The sequence below is a fragment of the Cheilinus undulatus genome, linkage group 9 (genome assembly GCF_018320785.1).
Source record: "Cheilinus undulatus linkage group 9, ASM1832078v1, whole genome shotgun sequence".
NCBI classification, from domain to species: domain Eukaryota; kingdom Metazoa; phylum Chordata; class Actinopteri; order Labriformes; family Labridae; genus Cheilinus; species Cheilinus undulatus.
In genome coordinates, this window is record NC_054873.1 from 41431230 (window position 1) to 41449277 (window position 18048).

Here is an 18048-nt window from a genome sequence, read left to right on the forward strand (position 1 = left end):
AATTCCACAACACAGTTCTCTTTTCCTTTCAGGGAGACCATCTGTTCAACCAAAATGTGAGTGAGTTTATGTGTTTGAACATACTTGCTGAGTTTTTGCCACTCTCTGGAACCTTGTGAGTCACTGAGCTCCAGCAGGAGAGCAGTCACACTGAGAGCATTCTGTTTGACCAGTGCTTTCTCAATCTCCATGTGAAGTAGCTCTTCATTCTAGAAGCAGCGGGCAGAGAGGAAAGAAAAAGCATGAAAGTTGCAGCACATGAAGAACAGCAATGGCTGGCTTATAACAAAAATAATAACATCAACAGTTTTGTAGTTGGAATGCTTTTAAAGAATCATATTATATTCAGTGCAAAATAGATAAGAAAAAATCTTTCATTAAGTTCTGTGATGAGTCAAAACTCTGGTTCCGTACAGTAAATCAACTTTTGCACGAAGTCAGATAATACCCACATACTACAAAATGGCTACTTTATGACCTTTAAGGGTTATGAAGGTAATTGCGCAAGCTGCTGACATCTTAAACTGGAATTTTGACCAGGCAAAAATGAAAGCTGTTGTAGGGCAAATCGTTCTTTAAGAAGCAGCTCTCCTGTTTAGTTATTCCTGAGGTTTATTTCTCTGTTCCCTTGACAACTGGGTTGTGGGTATATATTACCTAAATCAGTGACAGAATTGATTTTAAGATACCTATACAATAGTGGATAATCATACAATCAGTTTGCCATCATCTTATCTTTTTCTGCACTGCAGCAACAACAGATGGAAAGTCATAGTGGCCATATGGGTTTTGTGGACAGTAATGTACGACTAATATGTTTCAGAGGTTGTCTGGGGCAGCACAGTCTTTTTCCTTATCTTCCCTTATCAGATATGTTTGCATTTTTCATGTCATTGCTAAGGGGAAATGTCAGGGATATTCCTTTGGTAGTATACAATTGGTAAATACTGATGTGATGAGCAGAAAATACCTTTTTTCAATGGAATTCAGTCTACCCCCTGGAAAATCAATACTCAGATAAGAAGCAGGGAAAGCCCTGCTGAGTAGGCTGGTTACTTAAAACTGAGATTAAGTTCCTGCTCTGCCTCCCCTATACTTGAAATAAATACATTAGCAGGACAGTTTGTATTATTTTTTACGAATCAAAAATTCTTCATAGGAAGGATACATGTACTGAATTTAACAAACACAGTACTGATGTTGATACATGTCACATTTAAAAAACTAATTCTAAGGTCAGTTTTCATTCTTAAAAACAACACTTTGGATAATACAAAGTATCCACTGTATAGCACCTACATGTTTAAGTCACTTACTGTGGGAGTGCCAGGAGATTCAGTTGTTGCTTCTACTCTCTTTGTGGTGTTTCCATTTCTAAACTCCTCTTTGGTTCTACATGCCTCCACAGCTGCTCTAGCTTGCTGCATCAAATCACTGTAGTATTCCTCGGCTGCATGAGAATCATAGTGTCACACCAGTGAAGAAACAAAGCATTGTAATCGTGTCTCACTAATTTTTGAATATGGAGTTCAATGTATAAGTGAGATCAGTCAAAACAACCACAACTACTACCTACTATGCATCTGACTAACAGTTTCCATAGCATGATCAGTAAACTATTACATAACATGGTGGGCACTTTCTACTGCTATTAACACAGACTTAATTCAAAAGTTTAGAGGGCCATATAGGTTGGGAATGCTCCCTTCTCCAACACATGTCAAAGATTTCTAACCAGACAAATTACCTCTAATTGACAAGAAAAGGAGGATATTATGAAATATTGTGAATTTTCATCCTGCTTCTTCGAGGGTAAGGATATGATGATGTCTATACATACAAATATTTTGTGGTAAGTCGAGGCTGATCCTTGGGAACAACCCCTCTCCTGTCAGAGTGATGCCCTGTGGCGGCAGGTAAGCCACCTGCAGCTGAAGTCGCTTTTCAAACACCTCAGGTACTCCAGGAAGGTAGAGAACCCGTAAACACAGCTCTGCATTAGCATCAATGTAACCCTAAAACACAACCGCACTTTAAAACTGAATAACTCACATCAGTGATGACCCTTCCAAACTTAAAATACAACCAAGATAATCTCACCATGCTGGGGATGACCATGGGCTGGCCAGGCCTGATCTCTTCTCCTTTCTTAATTTCCCCATGACTTTTTCGTTGCTGTGCATTAGGTGGCTGCTCAGCCTCTTCTGAGTTCTTCTTCTTTCCCTCTGCCTCCTCATTATCTCCACTTTGAAGGTCTATGATCAGGAATTTGAAGCCTATCTTGCCAGTATTCTTTAGGGTCACCTCAGCCTCCCCTACATGATCAAAAAGCTTGAAAGATGGAGATTGCAAGGAGAGAATATGTGTTAAACGTCTATTACCTTCTCTTTAAAACTGTAGATACGTAATAGAGGCATTCCCATTGATTAGCAGAACTATTTTACTTTGATGATACAACTCCACCTGGTGTTTGATGGTTAAATGGTGACTTTATTGTATTCATCTCACTTCTTTATTTTCCTACTACTGAAGCAATTTTGCTCCCCTTCACATTCATCCATTCCAAAAGTGTGCGTGCTGTAGGCCAGGGTTGTCAAACTCAATTACAGCAGGGGCCTGATTCTGGATCCAGAACTAACCTGAGGGCCTAACAGGGTCACCTTTTTAGCCAAAAAATTTCAACCTTGCTTCAAAGGTAATGAAACATGAAAAAAACAAAACAAAACAAAAACTTAGCACTGATGTTAAAAAATTTTGAAATTTAATAAGGTTAAAAAGATAAGTTCAAAGGCCCACAATCTGAGAACAGTAAATTTATTAGTTCAAAAAGGTCAAAATATGAAATTTAAATTAAAAAAAATATGTTTTTAATGACAAATATATTAGAAAGAAACTCAAAATCACGCGTTTAAAAGGTCAAAATATGAAATAAAATTTGTAATCATTTAAATTAAAAGTCAAAATATGATTCAAAATTTTAAACTGTGAGTCTAAAAGGTCAAACTATGGGATTATGAAGTCAAAGTTCAGAGTTAAAAATATGAGGTAAAATACAAAATAATTGGTTAAAAAGGTCAAAATATCACTTAAAAATTAGAATTATGAATCCTAAAGCTCAAAATATTATATGAGAAGTCAAAATTAAGAGTTGAAATGCTCAAAATATGAAATAAAAAGACAAAATCCTAAGTTTGAGTTCTAATTGTAAGAAATTAAAACACAAAGTAATTTCTTTACTTGCATTCCTGACTTCTTATCTAAATATTTTTACTCCTTACTTTTTCAGATTTCGTGACTTAACAAGGATATCTGAAATCATCAAGGATAAGTTCACATTTTTATACTTGAGGAAATCTTCAGACCTCATACTGATGGGCCAGTTATAACAGAAATATGAGGTCATCCTGCGGATTTAACTGTTCCACGGGCCGAATTTGGCCCCCAGGTCTTGAGTTTGACACCTGTGCTGTAGGCAGAGGATGCTAAGTAATGTGCCCAACAGTACCAAAAAACCCCATTATATGCATCCACTCACTGCAGATGGGGTTTAGTGTTGGGGTTTAGTGTCTAGGGAATAAAAATGGAGAGATGTCCACCACTATCACTGATCCACAGCCGCTGCGCTTATTTGTAGTTTATGACTTGTAACTGATGCGATGACTAAAGTTTTTTCCTACATGAATGTGCACTCTGTTTGCACCTTTTGGCTCACAATATTAACTTTCACTGAAATATATTAAGAATTAACATTAAAGTGCAAGGAACAGGTGAACTTCTGAGTGACAACAGAAAAGAAATAAGTGAAAATGCATGTGCAGACTAAAAAGATACATTATAGGAAAACTGTTTCTCAAAATCTGTCTCTTCTGTATACACCTAAGGGGGTTGTTTGGGGACATCCTGACCTATATGGATAAATCTAATCATTGTAACAAGACAACAACACAGAAACTAAGTGAGTGGGGAGAGATAGCTGGAGTGAAATGAAGCGAGAGAAAGTATTGTGCTGAACAGACAGGAAGGTCAGAGAAATGTTCTGCTGAATTTGCTCATTTCAACTAAATCAAAAATCAATATGTCCTTGTTTTGAATATCAATGATAACTGGTCTGGATGGCCTGCATACCTAAAGAAGGAGAGGGAGTGCAAAAGACCAAAGTGGGGAAAACACTCAGTGTTAATGTGATTCTTCACATCATTTTTTTGTGGGTCAAAGGTACAATACTCTTGACTGCACTCCTTAAATTAAAAGCTTCTCTTTAATAAAATGCATTTTAACACAGAAGTGATTATCTAAGAAAAGCACCCTGAAGTTGTGTAAAAATCCAATTTGTTTTGTCTTAAAAAAAGAAAAAAAAAAAAACTAGTGTCACACACAGACAGAGCAAACAGATGGCAAATGAAGTACAAAGAAAACATGCAGAACAGCAGAACAACAAGGAGGCAACAGGCAGGCTGAAAGTCCATTCATAATAACTCTCTACTTAGCCTTAACCATCTGTGCACACTGAGCTCAAGCTATTTGATGTGCAGACTTCGTTTGGATTCATCACTAAACAAGAATCCTAGTACACATACCAGTGGGCCAAAGTCCACATGGCTACTGTCGAGACTGTAGCTGATGACTGATGCTTCTCCTCTGAGCGTGATCTCATACGTGGGTCCCTCTTCTACACGGCACCGTGCTGTCAACTCTCTGCTGACATTTTTGAGGCCATAGAAGGAGAATGTCACAGGCTGCTCATCCCCAGGTTGCAAATTACCATATACCGGTATGACATCAAACGCCTATAAAGACAAAAAGAAACCAGTAGAACATACAATATTTCATGATTTTTAGAGATTCCCAGAGAGTGAAGATATGTTAATCATTAGACAAGAATAAATGTTATAGTGGGACATGAGCACATTCTTGACATTTTCTGAGTTAGTACTACTCTTATGTGCATAAATGACCAGCTGTGCTTTCACTAGGTAAAATATGCTGGAACATTTGTTATTATTATCATTCTCATTATAATTCTCATCATCATTATTATTATTATCTTTTATTATTATTATCACTATTTTTATCTCATATCTTTAAATTAATTTAGGAACTGTTCAATTTGCATTGCTATTACCACCTTTATATATATGTTATACATCTTTCCCCTTAATGCCATTAATTTTTGCTAATGCTAGTATTAAAGTGGTCATTCCTCCATCTTACAAACATCATTCTTACTTCTATAATCATCACTTGAACAGTGTAATTGAATCTACGAGCAATACTAGTATATAGCTACATTTATCAATAATAGTTCTCTCCATTTCATTACCATCCTAGCTGCTACTGATAATACTGCATTGTTCTGTTGTCTATCAATCAAATCTGTTACTGCTAATTTTCACATATTGTTACCATCATCAATAAAGTTCTAGAAATTTCCATCAAAATGGGAGATAAGTTTAAGTCCACAACTGCCATACATTTGTCTTTCATTTGGTGTTTTGTTGTTTCTCTTGACCCTCTCCTCTTCCTGCTTTTCTCCCATCCCTACCTTCCCTTCTAGTCCTTTCTAACACCAGTGCAGCAGATTGACTGATTGGTTAATTAATTGATTAATTGATTAATTGATTGATTGATTGATTGATCAGAGCTAGTTTAGCTATGGCCTGTTCAGAGTGCACCTGCTGGATATACACCTTGATGTAATGCAACCTCTGACTTAAAGCTGGAAGTTAAAACCAACTTTCAGTTATACTTGTGTACCATCTGGACCTTGGTCTCTCTTTTATGCCCAGGATGGAGCAGGAAAGAGTTTAAAAAGCCAGACTCCTCCTATGTAATATGAATGGAAAATATAATGTCCCAATATAATATTTCAAAGTGAAACACATGAGGTGCATGTTTTGCTTACAGATCAATGACCAGTGCATCTTGTTTTGATCAAAGAAAAGGTATGAAGATGAGGGATGAGTAATCTGTGATCGGACAACAAACTCAGTGTAGATTTACTCTCACAGTGAGCTGATCAAATCATTAAAGCAGATGAGCCCTGTTGAAGCCCTGAATAACTCCATTGAACACTGTCATGTGTCACACAGAAACAGAGCACTGTCCCCCACTCTGCAGCTGTCGATTGCTGAGAATGTGTTCCAGCTTTCTGGCCTGGATGTTTGTTTCTCTCGCTTTATGTCAGTTGTCAGTTTAAAGAAAACAGGGATATAGTGTTTAAAATTGTGGGGTGCTTGTTAGGTCAAAAAGATTTAGAAATTAATGACAGCGGAGCACGGCAGGTTTTAAGATACAGTGGGAGACAAAGTTAATATTCATTGGACAACAGCATGCTGAGACATATAGTATTTCTTTAGTTTTAAGAAGACCTGTCCCTGTTATCAAAATCTTTTGTTGACAGTTTGACAGGTGAATATGTGTAAGATGCAACACACACTGTTCACATGAACAGGCATGATAAAAACAGCCATGATCATTCCCGGGTCAGCTTGGTGCACTTGATGAATCTTTGAGTCTTCAAGTTGGTCATTGTTAAGGATGTATGAGATAAGACTGACTTTATTTGCACCCAGCTGTTGGCCTTGGCTCCAACTGATTCCAGTATTAATGCTTAGTTAATCTGACTGTCTCCAACATCCGCTTACTATTCTAATCCTCTCTTCTCCACATGTAACTTTTGCTAAGAATACAAATGTGAGCTTTTCCTTAAATATTTAGCTATTCCCCCAAGTGTCACAAATCCATAACTTTTGAAACAGAGAATGGAACTGTGGTACATCCAAGTTTAAAGCAAAAAGTAATGTAATTTGATAAATTACTTAATCAGTATACCTTTGTTTTGGAATGCTGGTTTAACAATCATAAAATGTTTTTCAAAAAGTAGTGTTAGAATAATATAGTTCATGCTTTTTGGTGAGTCACTTTAACAAATGCATGTTGAAGGTATTTTTTTGTCTGTTTAAAAGGGTAAAACATACTTCTTGTTATGCATTACAAACTAGCATGAGAAAGACTCTGAACTGTAAAGGCTTCTCAATATATATATAATATAAAGGAAGAAAGCAGAAAATCAGTGTACACTGAAAGAATGGGATTGATCTTTCCAGAGAGGTTTGTGATAAAGCCTGTGCGCATGTAGTTCTACTTGTAGCATTGTGGTATACAGTGCATTCAGAAAGTATTCAAACCCACATCCCTTTTTTACATTCTACAGTCAGAAAAAAAAAATCCATTCTCATTGATCTACTCTAAGTATCCCAACATGACAAAGTGAAAAAAGAATTTGTGATCTTTTTGCAAATGTATTAAATATAAAAAACAGAAATAAGTAATCAGTTTCTTTGCAAAACATTTGAAATTGATCTAAGTCCTCCCATTTCTTTGGATCTTCTTTGAGTTGTGTCGACACCTTGACTGGAGTCCACCTGTGGTAAAATAAATTGACTGGGCATGATTTGGAATGGCACACACTTGTCTATAGAAAGCCTCACAGCTGGCAATGCATATCGGAGCAAAAAACAAGCCATGGAGTCAAACAAACTGCCTGCAGAACTCAGAGACAGGATTGCTGCAAAGCACACATCTGAGGAAGGCGTTAAAAAAACTCTGTTGCACTGAAGTCTCCCAAGAGCACAGTTGCCGCCATCATTCTCAAATAAAAGAAGGTCGGCAAAACCAGTGTGTTGTGCACTGAGAAGAAGCATCCGTCCAGCCACTTTGCCATAAGCCTAGATTGGTGGAGGCTTCAGTGATGGGTGTCTTTCTGTCCCAACTCCACACAGGATCTCTGGAGCACCGTCAGAGTGACCATCAAGTTCTCTGTCACCTCTCTTACTAAGACCCTTTTCCCATGCTGCTCAGTTTGGCTGGGCAACCAGCTCTTGGAAGAGTCCTGATTGTGCCAAACTTCTTCCAGTGAGAACCATGCAGGCCACTGTGACAGGATTGTTGCAAGGCACAGATCTTGAGAAAGCTACAAAAAATGTCTGCAGCAGTAAGGATTCCCAAGAGCACAGAGGCCAAATCATGTCCAGTCAACTTAATTTACCAAAGATGGACTCAAATCAAGGTGTTGAAACATCTCAGCAAACATCCAGAGAAACGAGAGCAGCTAATCTGAATACTTATTTAAATATGATATTCCTGTTTTTTTTTTACACAAATTTTCAGAATTTCCTAAAATTCTGTTTTCACTTAGACATTATGGGGTACTTAGTGTAGATTGATCACTAGAAAATGAATGTATTTTGACTGTAGCATCAGGCTGCAACACAACAAAATTGAAAAAAAAATGAAGGGGGTCTGAATACTTTCTAAATGCACTGTAGATCTATGGAAGAAATGTCATGAAAACCCTGATGTGTTTACATGTGAAGATCTGCCTACCTCTTCGACACGTGGTGTTCTATGTGTGCTTTGCTGTTCATCTGCACCGGCACTGGGGCTATGAGGATGAGGAAAAGAAGTGAAGTCTGTTAAAGAAAACTCCATCCTTCTTAAGTCTGATTCTATCCATTCCACACAGCTTTCCTGTGTCTAGAAAAGGACATATTACATTACAGTGTCCCTGACATCAAATATTCATAAGCAAATGAAATAAAACTCCACAAATAGACACATGCATGAGACAAATCCAACAAATACACGTTCTATATTGATGCTGTACTAATAATTAAAAGCGCCACCATGTTCATGTAGTAGCAGAACAATAAATGTACACAGAGAATGTAGCCAGATTTTGAATCTACTGTAAGCTTATATTGTTAATAATTATTTACAAGTATTGTAACAGTAAAATACAGAAGAAAATCTTAGCATCCACACCACAAATATCTCTGATTCTTGTTTTCCCTCTCTGTTCTTCCCTCTCCCTCCCTGTGGGATCAGACTGTGTGCATCCATCAAGTTAATTAAACAGAGTGTTCTATAATTAAGAGGAATTTTAATAGGCAAGCAGCAGGAAACAGGTCAGGATAGATTGCAGTGAAGTGCTGAATAAACATGGAAGAGAATGAAAGAGATTTAGTGAGTGAAGAGTGAAGCCATCTCAAAGCTGGCTGGACAAGTCCTATATTAAATCACTATTTACGCTATTGTTGTGCATGCCTGCTCCTGTGAATGTGCATGCCTACGAGCGTTTATGATTATATGTGGGCTTCATGATATGGATTCATATTAGGCAGCATTCCCACGCCTTTATTCAGAGGTTATAGGAATTCTACAGCGCTGTTGTGTTAATGGATTTTGGATGCATGGTAGTAAAACAACCAGCAGGGGGCACTGTTGCATGGTCAGTTTGGGATGACAGCTGTATTAAAAACCAAGCTGGCCTAATGTAGAGCCATAAGAGGACCACAAATGAGAGCTACCAGCAATGTAAGCTATTTGGGTTAGCAATAACTCTAGGTCAGTGTTCTTGAATTTTTGGTGCAGCTCTGGGGGATAAGAGTTTGTAATTGTCACTCGTAGTATTTGTCCCAATATGGCAGAAGAAGCTTCTAAACATTGGTCCTCTAAAAAACAGTATAAAACCCATTGGTGCGGACAAAGGAACAGATGGTGAGACAGCAGTTGATGACTCTGCAAGAGCTCAGCTCAAAACAGAAATAGCCTTTCTTTGACACTCTCACATCTGTCTCTCTCTCCTGTCCATCTTTTCTTTCCTTCTTGCAAACTGCCGGTGTGACTGCTTTTCACTATTCCCTTGTCCTCACTAGCATTAAAACTCCACACATGAGTGACTACTGAACCATAAGAATCCCACTTCCTGCAGACTGACAGAAGGAAGCAGGGAGTTGTTGTGAGTGAATTTGATGCTGTAAAATTTGACTAGTAAGGACAAATAGCTTCTGGGGTTCAAGTTTGGAAGTCAATGTGAGTGTGTGAGAGAGATAAAGAGGCTCTCAGTGGTCTGCAACACACTGGAGTATTTTAAAAAAAACTGTTAATACAAAGACATTTATATAGAGAAGCTAGACAACAAAAGCATGCTGGCTTTTATTACTTTTTCGTTTCAAGGTACTATGAGTCTAATTTTTACAAGTGAACATCCACAAACAATAACAGCCAGTTTCACCAGTCTTCCAGTAAATTAGCTTTTTAGAATATCATTTTGTTTATGCCAGAGGAGTTCCTTTTCTTATTTCCAGCAGTTGTGCTGGTTGCTGAAGAAATAAACTGATTGACTTTATATGCCTTTTTCCATTTCATGCTACTTTGATACTCTGTTTTTAATGGAAAAACAACACAAAGGTATGGGCACCAAAGTGTGTGTCCTCTCTCTTAAGACACATAATTTATACTTGCAGAAATGCTTCTGGAATGTCCACAAAACTCCGCACAGAGAAAATAACATTTGAAATGTGTCTGTTCTCTTCCCTGAAATGTCTTGTTTGTCATTAAAGATTTTCTGTTTATTAGTTTCTCTTTGCACTGGGCAACAGAGAAAACAGCTTCCTATACATTTTGATGCAAAATAAGAAACTCAAGGCAACTGATTACATCATAAAAATGTGAAGTTAACAGAAATGTTATTCTCATTACAAGAAAATGCTTTAGCTCTGCTAAACACTCTTTTTTTATTACCTGGTTAAAGCTTTAAGTGATCAGTCAGTCAGATATCCAGCAATCTGATCCATAAAGCATTAAAAAGCTGTAGTGCAATCAAAAAAGTAGAATAAGCTAAAGTTTTCTGTCTTACTTCTTGCTGATATAAGGCTTTAAAGACATAGAAGATACAGTATTTTAATTTATTGTACTGCCTCCATCTATCAGTAGGGTAGATGGATGGAAAAGAGTAAGCTCTATTGAAATTTTCCTCTCCAAGGCCTGCGGTGTAATTACTGATAGCAGTGTAATTAGCTGAACATGGGCAGATAGTGCAGGTTATGTGAGAGAGAAGACAGACTTTAAAGTGAGTGAGTGAGCACAGAGTGAGGTCTCCATTTAATTAGCAGGACGGCCTATGAGACAGATTGTTAAGTGAGGTCACAGTGTAAGATGGAAGAAGTGAAGTAAAAAAAGGAGACTGTTAGGATTTTGTAGTGAACACAGGCACAGCCAGAAGAAGCAGTGGAGCAGGAGGAGTTGAAGAAAGACAAATAGGCAATGTTAAATCCTAATATGAGGACAGGGAGGGCAGCAACAAGGAAGAATACCAATGGATGGAAGCGGGGGAAGGGAAAAGAGCAGTAGAGGGTGATAAATCAGGTGGAGCACTTAGTTGGTTCATGGCCATGGATAGAAACGCTACGCTAGTATTTACAGTCTATTTCGAAAGAAAGAGCAAGAGCAAAGACTTGAGACAGAAAGGTACAATATAACATTTAGTACCAAATCAGTAGACTTGTTCTCTCAAGAGAATCTGGAATGAAGTTGGCATTCAATCCAAACTGTTAAATGTATAGCTGATGTACTAACTCATCCCAATGGACCATTTTAACACAGGGCAGAAATCCATTCTCTCCTTGTTGCCTTACTTCATCCATTCTTTTTTATATTCTTTACCATATGGTGTCTTTTTGTAAGTGTAAACACACACACACACCCCCACCCCCACACCCACACACACACACACATACACAGGATCCACCACATAATGTTCACACATGTGAAGGAAAAGCATTGCATATACAGAATTATGTATATATATTTCAAAAATCTTTCAGCTGTTAATTACTGGACATAGACGTGGGCTGTGGTGTTGATGCGAAAGGATGGAAAGGACGTGATTCATTCTAGACATTTTTCATTGTGAATCTACCTGATGGTGCATTGTTTCTTGTCTTCAAGGAAATCCCACTGATAGTACACAGGCAGTGGGGAGCAGTTGGTGATTGAGATTACTTTCTTAGTCAATGTGCTATTAAGCACACAGCCAAAATCCACTGTGTTCAGGGGGAAGTGTAGGTTGGGGAAGTGGACCTCAGCATGCAGCTCCACTATGTCTTGTTGCGGGTGTCCCTGGTAGTTTACCTCAAGGAACTGGAATGATATCAAGAGAGGAAATGCAAAAATAAGTGTCCAATAGTGCTGTACAGTACTTTACAATTTCATCAATATATCGTTTATAGGATTTTCATTAAATACATCAGAAAAGTCTGAATTTATTGTAATATGCTGGTTGCAGTCAGTGGAGCATAAATGCCGTTTCTGAGGCAGGAGGTGAGACAGAGGAAAGTTAAAACACTAGCTCTAAATTGACCTTTAAGTGGCAATTACTTTCAGAAAATTCCACATACATTTAGAAAAATTCCTTCACTTTACCAAAAGTGTTTTTTTTTTTTACCCCCCCCTCCGGGTTTAACCAGTTTTTGCTCAGTCCTGCAGACCTCCTAGCATCTGGCGTCATCTAGCCAGATGGGGGGAGACAAGAGTCTTAAGGGGTCTTGTACTGTCTTGTTTTGTTGCAAACATGCTTTTAATGGAAGAATTAATATACTATTAAGACAATACACCTTGTGGAGTAAGCAACCGACTAAAGGTGTGTTGTTCACCAACGAGCCTGGTCTACATAACAGCCCTTTTATGTGAACCACAGTGGCTAACTCTCGTTTGAGTGTCAGCTCTTTGTCCTCCTCTCTTTTGTTGTTATTTAAAACAAATTTAAAAAGCCAATCTGGTGCTGAATGAAAAGTTTTAGAAGCAAAATGACCAGCGCTGATTACTGAGCCAAGCCAAATGATCCAGATCAAAAATGATGGATTTCTTCTCAGAACAGCTCAGGAAACACAGGCAAGATCAGACTTTAATATGCTAAAACATGGCAAACTGCAATAAACAAAGCCAGGCCACTTTGCAGAAACTGATCATACGCGTAAAGTGTTTGACGCCACTTGTGACAGGATAAGACAGAAACTTTTAATCCCTTCCTGCTGTGGTGCCTCAGCGTTTTTCCCTCCTGAATGTTTCACTTCTCTCTAGACGCAAAAGGAGCTTAAGAATGTTTTTTGCCCACTTTTAATCATTAGCACAGTATTAAACAGCACAAAACTTTGGTATTTAGCATCCCCTTTGAAGAAAGTACTTCTTGCCCCCATTCTGAAGTCACTGTGGCGTGACTTCACCTGCAAAGAACCACTAAACAATAACATGTATTTACTGCAACCAGCAATGTTTTTTCATTCACATCTTTTTCACAAGCTTTCACATCGTTTTCATGCAGTCAGGTGAAACTCAAACTAGATACTGGCCTGCCTCATATTAACTGGGGAAAATCTAGTGCCTTGGTTCCCAACCTGGGGTGAGGGCCCCCCTTGGGGGGCACCAGAGATTTCAGCGGGAGTGCAAGGGTCTGTCTGCTCTGAGGTTGTTAAAATTAGGGTTACCTAAACTACCAAAATAATGATAAAACACATGCATTGTTCATACAAAAGTCTTTTGGTAATCACAATTTTGTTTTGGCTATTTTGTTTGGCTTAAAGTGATGACAATAATTCAATTTGATGTGTATTTTGACAACAATATGTCACTGTTTTTTTCTTTTTTTTTTGTTTGTTTGTTTTTTTGCATGGATCCTGGGAGGGCGCAGCTCTTCTTAGATATGTGAAGAGGGCTCAATGGAAAAATGTTTCACACTTGGAACCACTGATCTAGTGGAAAGTACTCAAGTTAAAATAGATATTTAAAGAGTATTCATCACATATTAAATCATTATCATTACTCTAGTATATAGAATAAAACATCACAATATATGGCATTGCCCTCATTTAACAATAGACTTTAAGGCAATGATAATTCAATAAGAACTGTAAGGTTCTGACTCTAATTCTGACACATATTTAATCAACAGTTAAGATAGCACATATTTTCAAATGTTTTGGGGAAATTATGGTCACAATAAAAGTTGAAGCTACTACTAAATCTTGGTTTCTGTATTAAATCTAACACTCTGCCACTGCATCCTGGTCACTTTATGATGAGGCCCTTACACATCTTTTAATTCAGTGATAAGTAATATAATATAGTGTTTACTTATGGTCCCGTTTATCCGTTGTGTAAGGCCTCAGCACCTGGAACCAATTAAAGTTAAAATGTATTTGCTACATATCTAAATTACTCTTTTTCCTTCCTTGTATTGAGTAGGATTTATTTGTTGTTTCTTATTATGTCAAACAATGAAGTTTATGTACTTAGTCTTGTCAGATGTATGTCCTTTCTGTGTGGGCATAATATCACGAAATCTGGTGCAACCACTTTTTCATTTCCTGTGTATAATTTACCATTACCATTACCCACTGTCCCTTTACAAATATACTAAACTGAAGCTATCAAGTTTTCATAATTAAAAGGTACACTTGAAAAAAGGGTAAAAATCTAATCAATAATCAATTTGTGGGACAGACTTTCTTTTGGCTGCTATTGTATTTTGAGCCACTGCAAATCTTAATACTCAAGTTAGCAAGAGCTGTGACATTTGCTAGGATATGCAACAACAGAATATCCCAAAAAAGCAAGTTTTAGATGACACCAATTAGAAATAATAATAACAATAAAGAAATCATTCTCATCACCTGATCCACGACTCGTGATACCCGATCCTGGTAGTCTGCCGGATTAAAGCATATCCACAATTCAGCTTGCCCTCTGTCACCTAAGACAATGGACTAGAAAGAGGCATACAGCAGTTAAAATTCTTGGACATAAGGGAATTAGAATATTCAGCTTGTATTTTTATTAGCAAAGATCTGGAATGTAGACTAACTAGTGTAACTTTTGAGTATTTATTTATTAAGCCTTGCTTTCTTTGTTTTCAAAATCTCTTGCTGTACGCTTAAAAAATAACATCCTGTTTCATCTGGTGACTACCAAAGCAGAAGCCCACAAACCTTTTAAAAACCTCCCCACAGGTTAATGAAACATTTGTTGTAATCTTGCCTTGGGCTACAGGCTTATCAAAACCTCAGCTACTCCTTGACTTCAATCAGAGACTTCCCAGCACTTTAAACCCCTTCTTTAATGAGGATTCAAAATCTGCATTACAAGCAACTCTTGCAATAGATGTTAGAGCTTTTGAAGGTTCCAAATGAATTGAAATTATATCATGTTAAAAAGGGTTTTGGCGATCAGGTTGAATCCAGCAGGCAGCCTGGGTTCAGGTCTATCATGTGATTCTTTCCTGCATGTCATTACCCCCCCACACACACACCTCTCTCTCGCTCTCTCACAATCTGACACCCTCTCACAATGTTCTACTCTATCCCCTGTCATATCTGATAAATGGAGATAGCCCCAAAATAAACTTCAAAAATAAGTTTACTTCAATAGCTCAGGTAATAAAAATGTTAAGTTTGAAAATGTATGAACATTACATGTCAAAAATCTGATTCATATTATCAACTGGGACAGTAATTCGACGTACAAAAAAAACAAGATGGACGAAAACACAGAATTCCACCCATTTTAAATCTAATAGATCATTTGCATAAAAGATTACTTTTATTTTGAAAGCTTATAGGCATTTTACAATATTATCTTTCTGAGCCTTTAAACAAAAAACTCAGTAGCAGTTACTGTATAACACCACACTAACCTGAGTCTAATGTTATTACTGATTCTATGAAAGCGACCTGATGTCAATTGCTCATCTAAAAAAATGGAAATCAAGAGATAAAAATTAAATAAGAAATCATGTTTGAAATGGAGATGGGACTTTACTCTGGATTAAAAAAAAACAACACTTTTATGCAAAGGCACAGGCCATACAGCTTAAAAGGACATATTTTACCCCTTTAAGACAGGTTAATATTGGTCTCAGAGGTCCCCAAAACATGCCTGTGAAGTTTGTTGCTAAAAAACACTCCAGTATAGGATTTTTGCATGTCTAAAAACTCCTCTGTTTTAGCCCTTCTCAGAACGAGAGGTTTCTGAGTCTGTGGCTTTAAAAATCAAAAGGAACCCTGCATGATCAGACAAGTCCATCTTCTTGGATAGTTATTTGTATCTCTCAAATGTATATTCAACTAAAAATCTCCCTAAATACCTCACATATCTGCATTTTGAGTAAATTTGAGCTCATAATCTCACCGGGAGGCCGCCATGTTTTGGTCCGCCCTAGTAGTGTGACGTGACAGTTCAGCAGCGCTCCCTGTGAGCTCCTCCATGTTGCCAGCAGTAACCATTTTTCAGACGGTTTTGCTGCCTGCATTTGTTGCTGACATGAGCTTGCTGTGTGTTGGATTTGTCTCATGACTGTCAAAGCTTTGTCATTCCTCCTATGTTTTACCTCAATAAAACTTCCTACAAGTGACTGGATTCAGTGTATAGTGGGAGCGTGCTGGGAGATTTTCAAAATAAAAGCTGTATGTATATACAAACGGAGTTTTTCCAAAGAAATGCTAAAGTGGACTTTTACTTTGAAAAGCGCAAACCAGAAGCGCTTTCGTACTGTGTTTATCTTTACCTGAACCATGTCAGGGGAAGAACTTTATTAAACAGATGCATTTTAGCTTGTGGCCTTCATCTAGTTTATCAAGAAACAGATTTCAAACATATTCTACTGATAAGGATTTAAGTATTTGCTACAACAAGGTAAATATGGCTCTGTATTTATCATTTTCCTGTCTAGATGGACAGATAATTGCTCATGGTGCAAATAAAAAATAGAAGAGACCACAGATTTTTAACCAAAACATGGCAGCCTCCTGGTAAGTTTATAAACTCTAATTACTCAAAATGCAGATATCTAGTGAGTTTTTTAGTTAAATATACATACTAGAGATACAAATATCTATCCAACAAGATGAGCTTGTCTGATCATGCAGGATTCCTTTAAATGAGCTGTCTGACTCCACCCCTGACCACACCCCTCTCAGGAAATGGATGCGGCACTCATGATGTTACAATGTTACAGCCACTTTTATCCCAAGTTTAGGACCTGACAGCGATTTGAACCATCAATCTCCCAGACCAAAGTCAGCAAGATAACCCACTGTGCTATCCAGCCTCTCAGCTGGTAGCTGAGAGGAAGATCAGTAGAGGAGGGCGGAACTTTCCTCCAAGTGGGGAGAGCCAAGCAAACCTGGGGGTGGGTGCTTACTACCTACATGAGCTCATGAGGGGAAAATCTGAGAACAGTTTGTTTCAGCACACATTTTCTGAAGGGTGGAGAAAGAGAGGATGGAAGGGAATGGATTTTTCTGGTATTTGAGGGGATTGTAGACAGGCCAGGGGCACATATTTTTGTTAGAAAAGCATGAAAAAGTGATTTTTTCATAATATGTCCCCTTTAAGTATTTCCCTTGGAACATACACACGTCTAATTAGAAGTCATTTTTAAATTTACTTTTTTCAGAGGATCTAATGGCAAGAGAATTGGATAAAGGTATTGCAGCAGGTTCGGAAAGAAAGGATGGAAGATGTATTTTTACAGTTCTCTTCACTTGATAACTTAACCTTGCAAAGCAGATGGATTGGCCAGATTCCATGTCTGTCATCAGGCAAATCCAACTTGCAAAGCTCCAATATAGCAATAATGGAGCTTTGCAAGATGGTTGCTAATATAATATAACAAAAGTTTTATTAGAACTGGACCAATTTTTTAATTACAAGAAGAGCAAAGAACCACACTGGAAGCTTTTCATTATAGAAAAGATCTTTTCCCTCTACCTGCTTCAGCATGAGTTTGCAATAGCTACAGGTGGGGTTTAGATGTACTGTAAGCCAGTTTACATAATGGCTGCTGCTGTAGTAGTGATTAGCTTAGAGGTAGCTATAGTTTAGCTTTAGTTTTAACAGAACTGGGCCACCTTTCTTTATCAACATGAGAATAAAGAACCACACCAAAAGCTTTTCTTCTGCTGAGTACTGAGTAGCTACTGAGGAGTCATACAGTAAAAAAAAAACATTTCCTTATAGGCTAGAACAATAAGAGAGCAGATCTCAAACCAGGCTGTTCAGATAAAATCACAGCTCTATAATAAATCAAAAAACACAGCAAAAATTGACAGTGTAAATTAAACTCATATAGAAATATAATTGCCACTTTAAAAGTGTCTTTGTTGGTACACACAACATATAGCTAAACTACACTTTTGAAAGTCTTAAATATTT

General features: G+C 37.6%; 1 protein-coding gene across 1 annotated transcript in view; it reads right to left on the reverse strand.

Moving 5' to 3' along the window:
- The window catches only part of hydin (HYDIN axonemal central pair apparatus protein), a 106916-nt gene that overhangs the window by 47323 nt on the left and 41545 nt on the right, over window positions 1-18048 (reverse strand). Inside the window, exons 24-31 of the mRNA XM_041795196.1 lie at window positions 14511-14603; window positions 11762-11982; window positions 8386-8443; window positions 4578-4787; window positions 2101-2331; window positions 1841-2015; window positions 1317-1450; window positions 85-209 (exon numbers count right to left, since the gene is read on the reverse strand). Coding sequence (XP_041651130.1) covers window positions 85-209; window positions 1317-1450; window positions 1841-2015; window positions 2101-2331; window positions 4578-4787; window positions 8386-8443; window positions 11762-11982; window positions 14511-14603 — 1247 coding nt within the window. The remainder of the gene's footprint in view (window positions 1-84; window positions 210-1316; window positions 1451-1840; window positions 2016-2100; window positions 2332-4577; window positions 4788-8385; window positions 8444-11761; window positions 11983-14510; window positions 14604-18048) is intronic.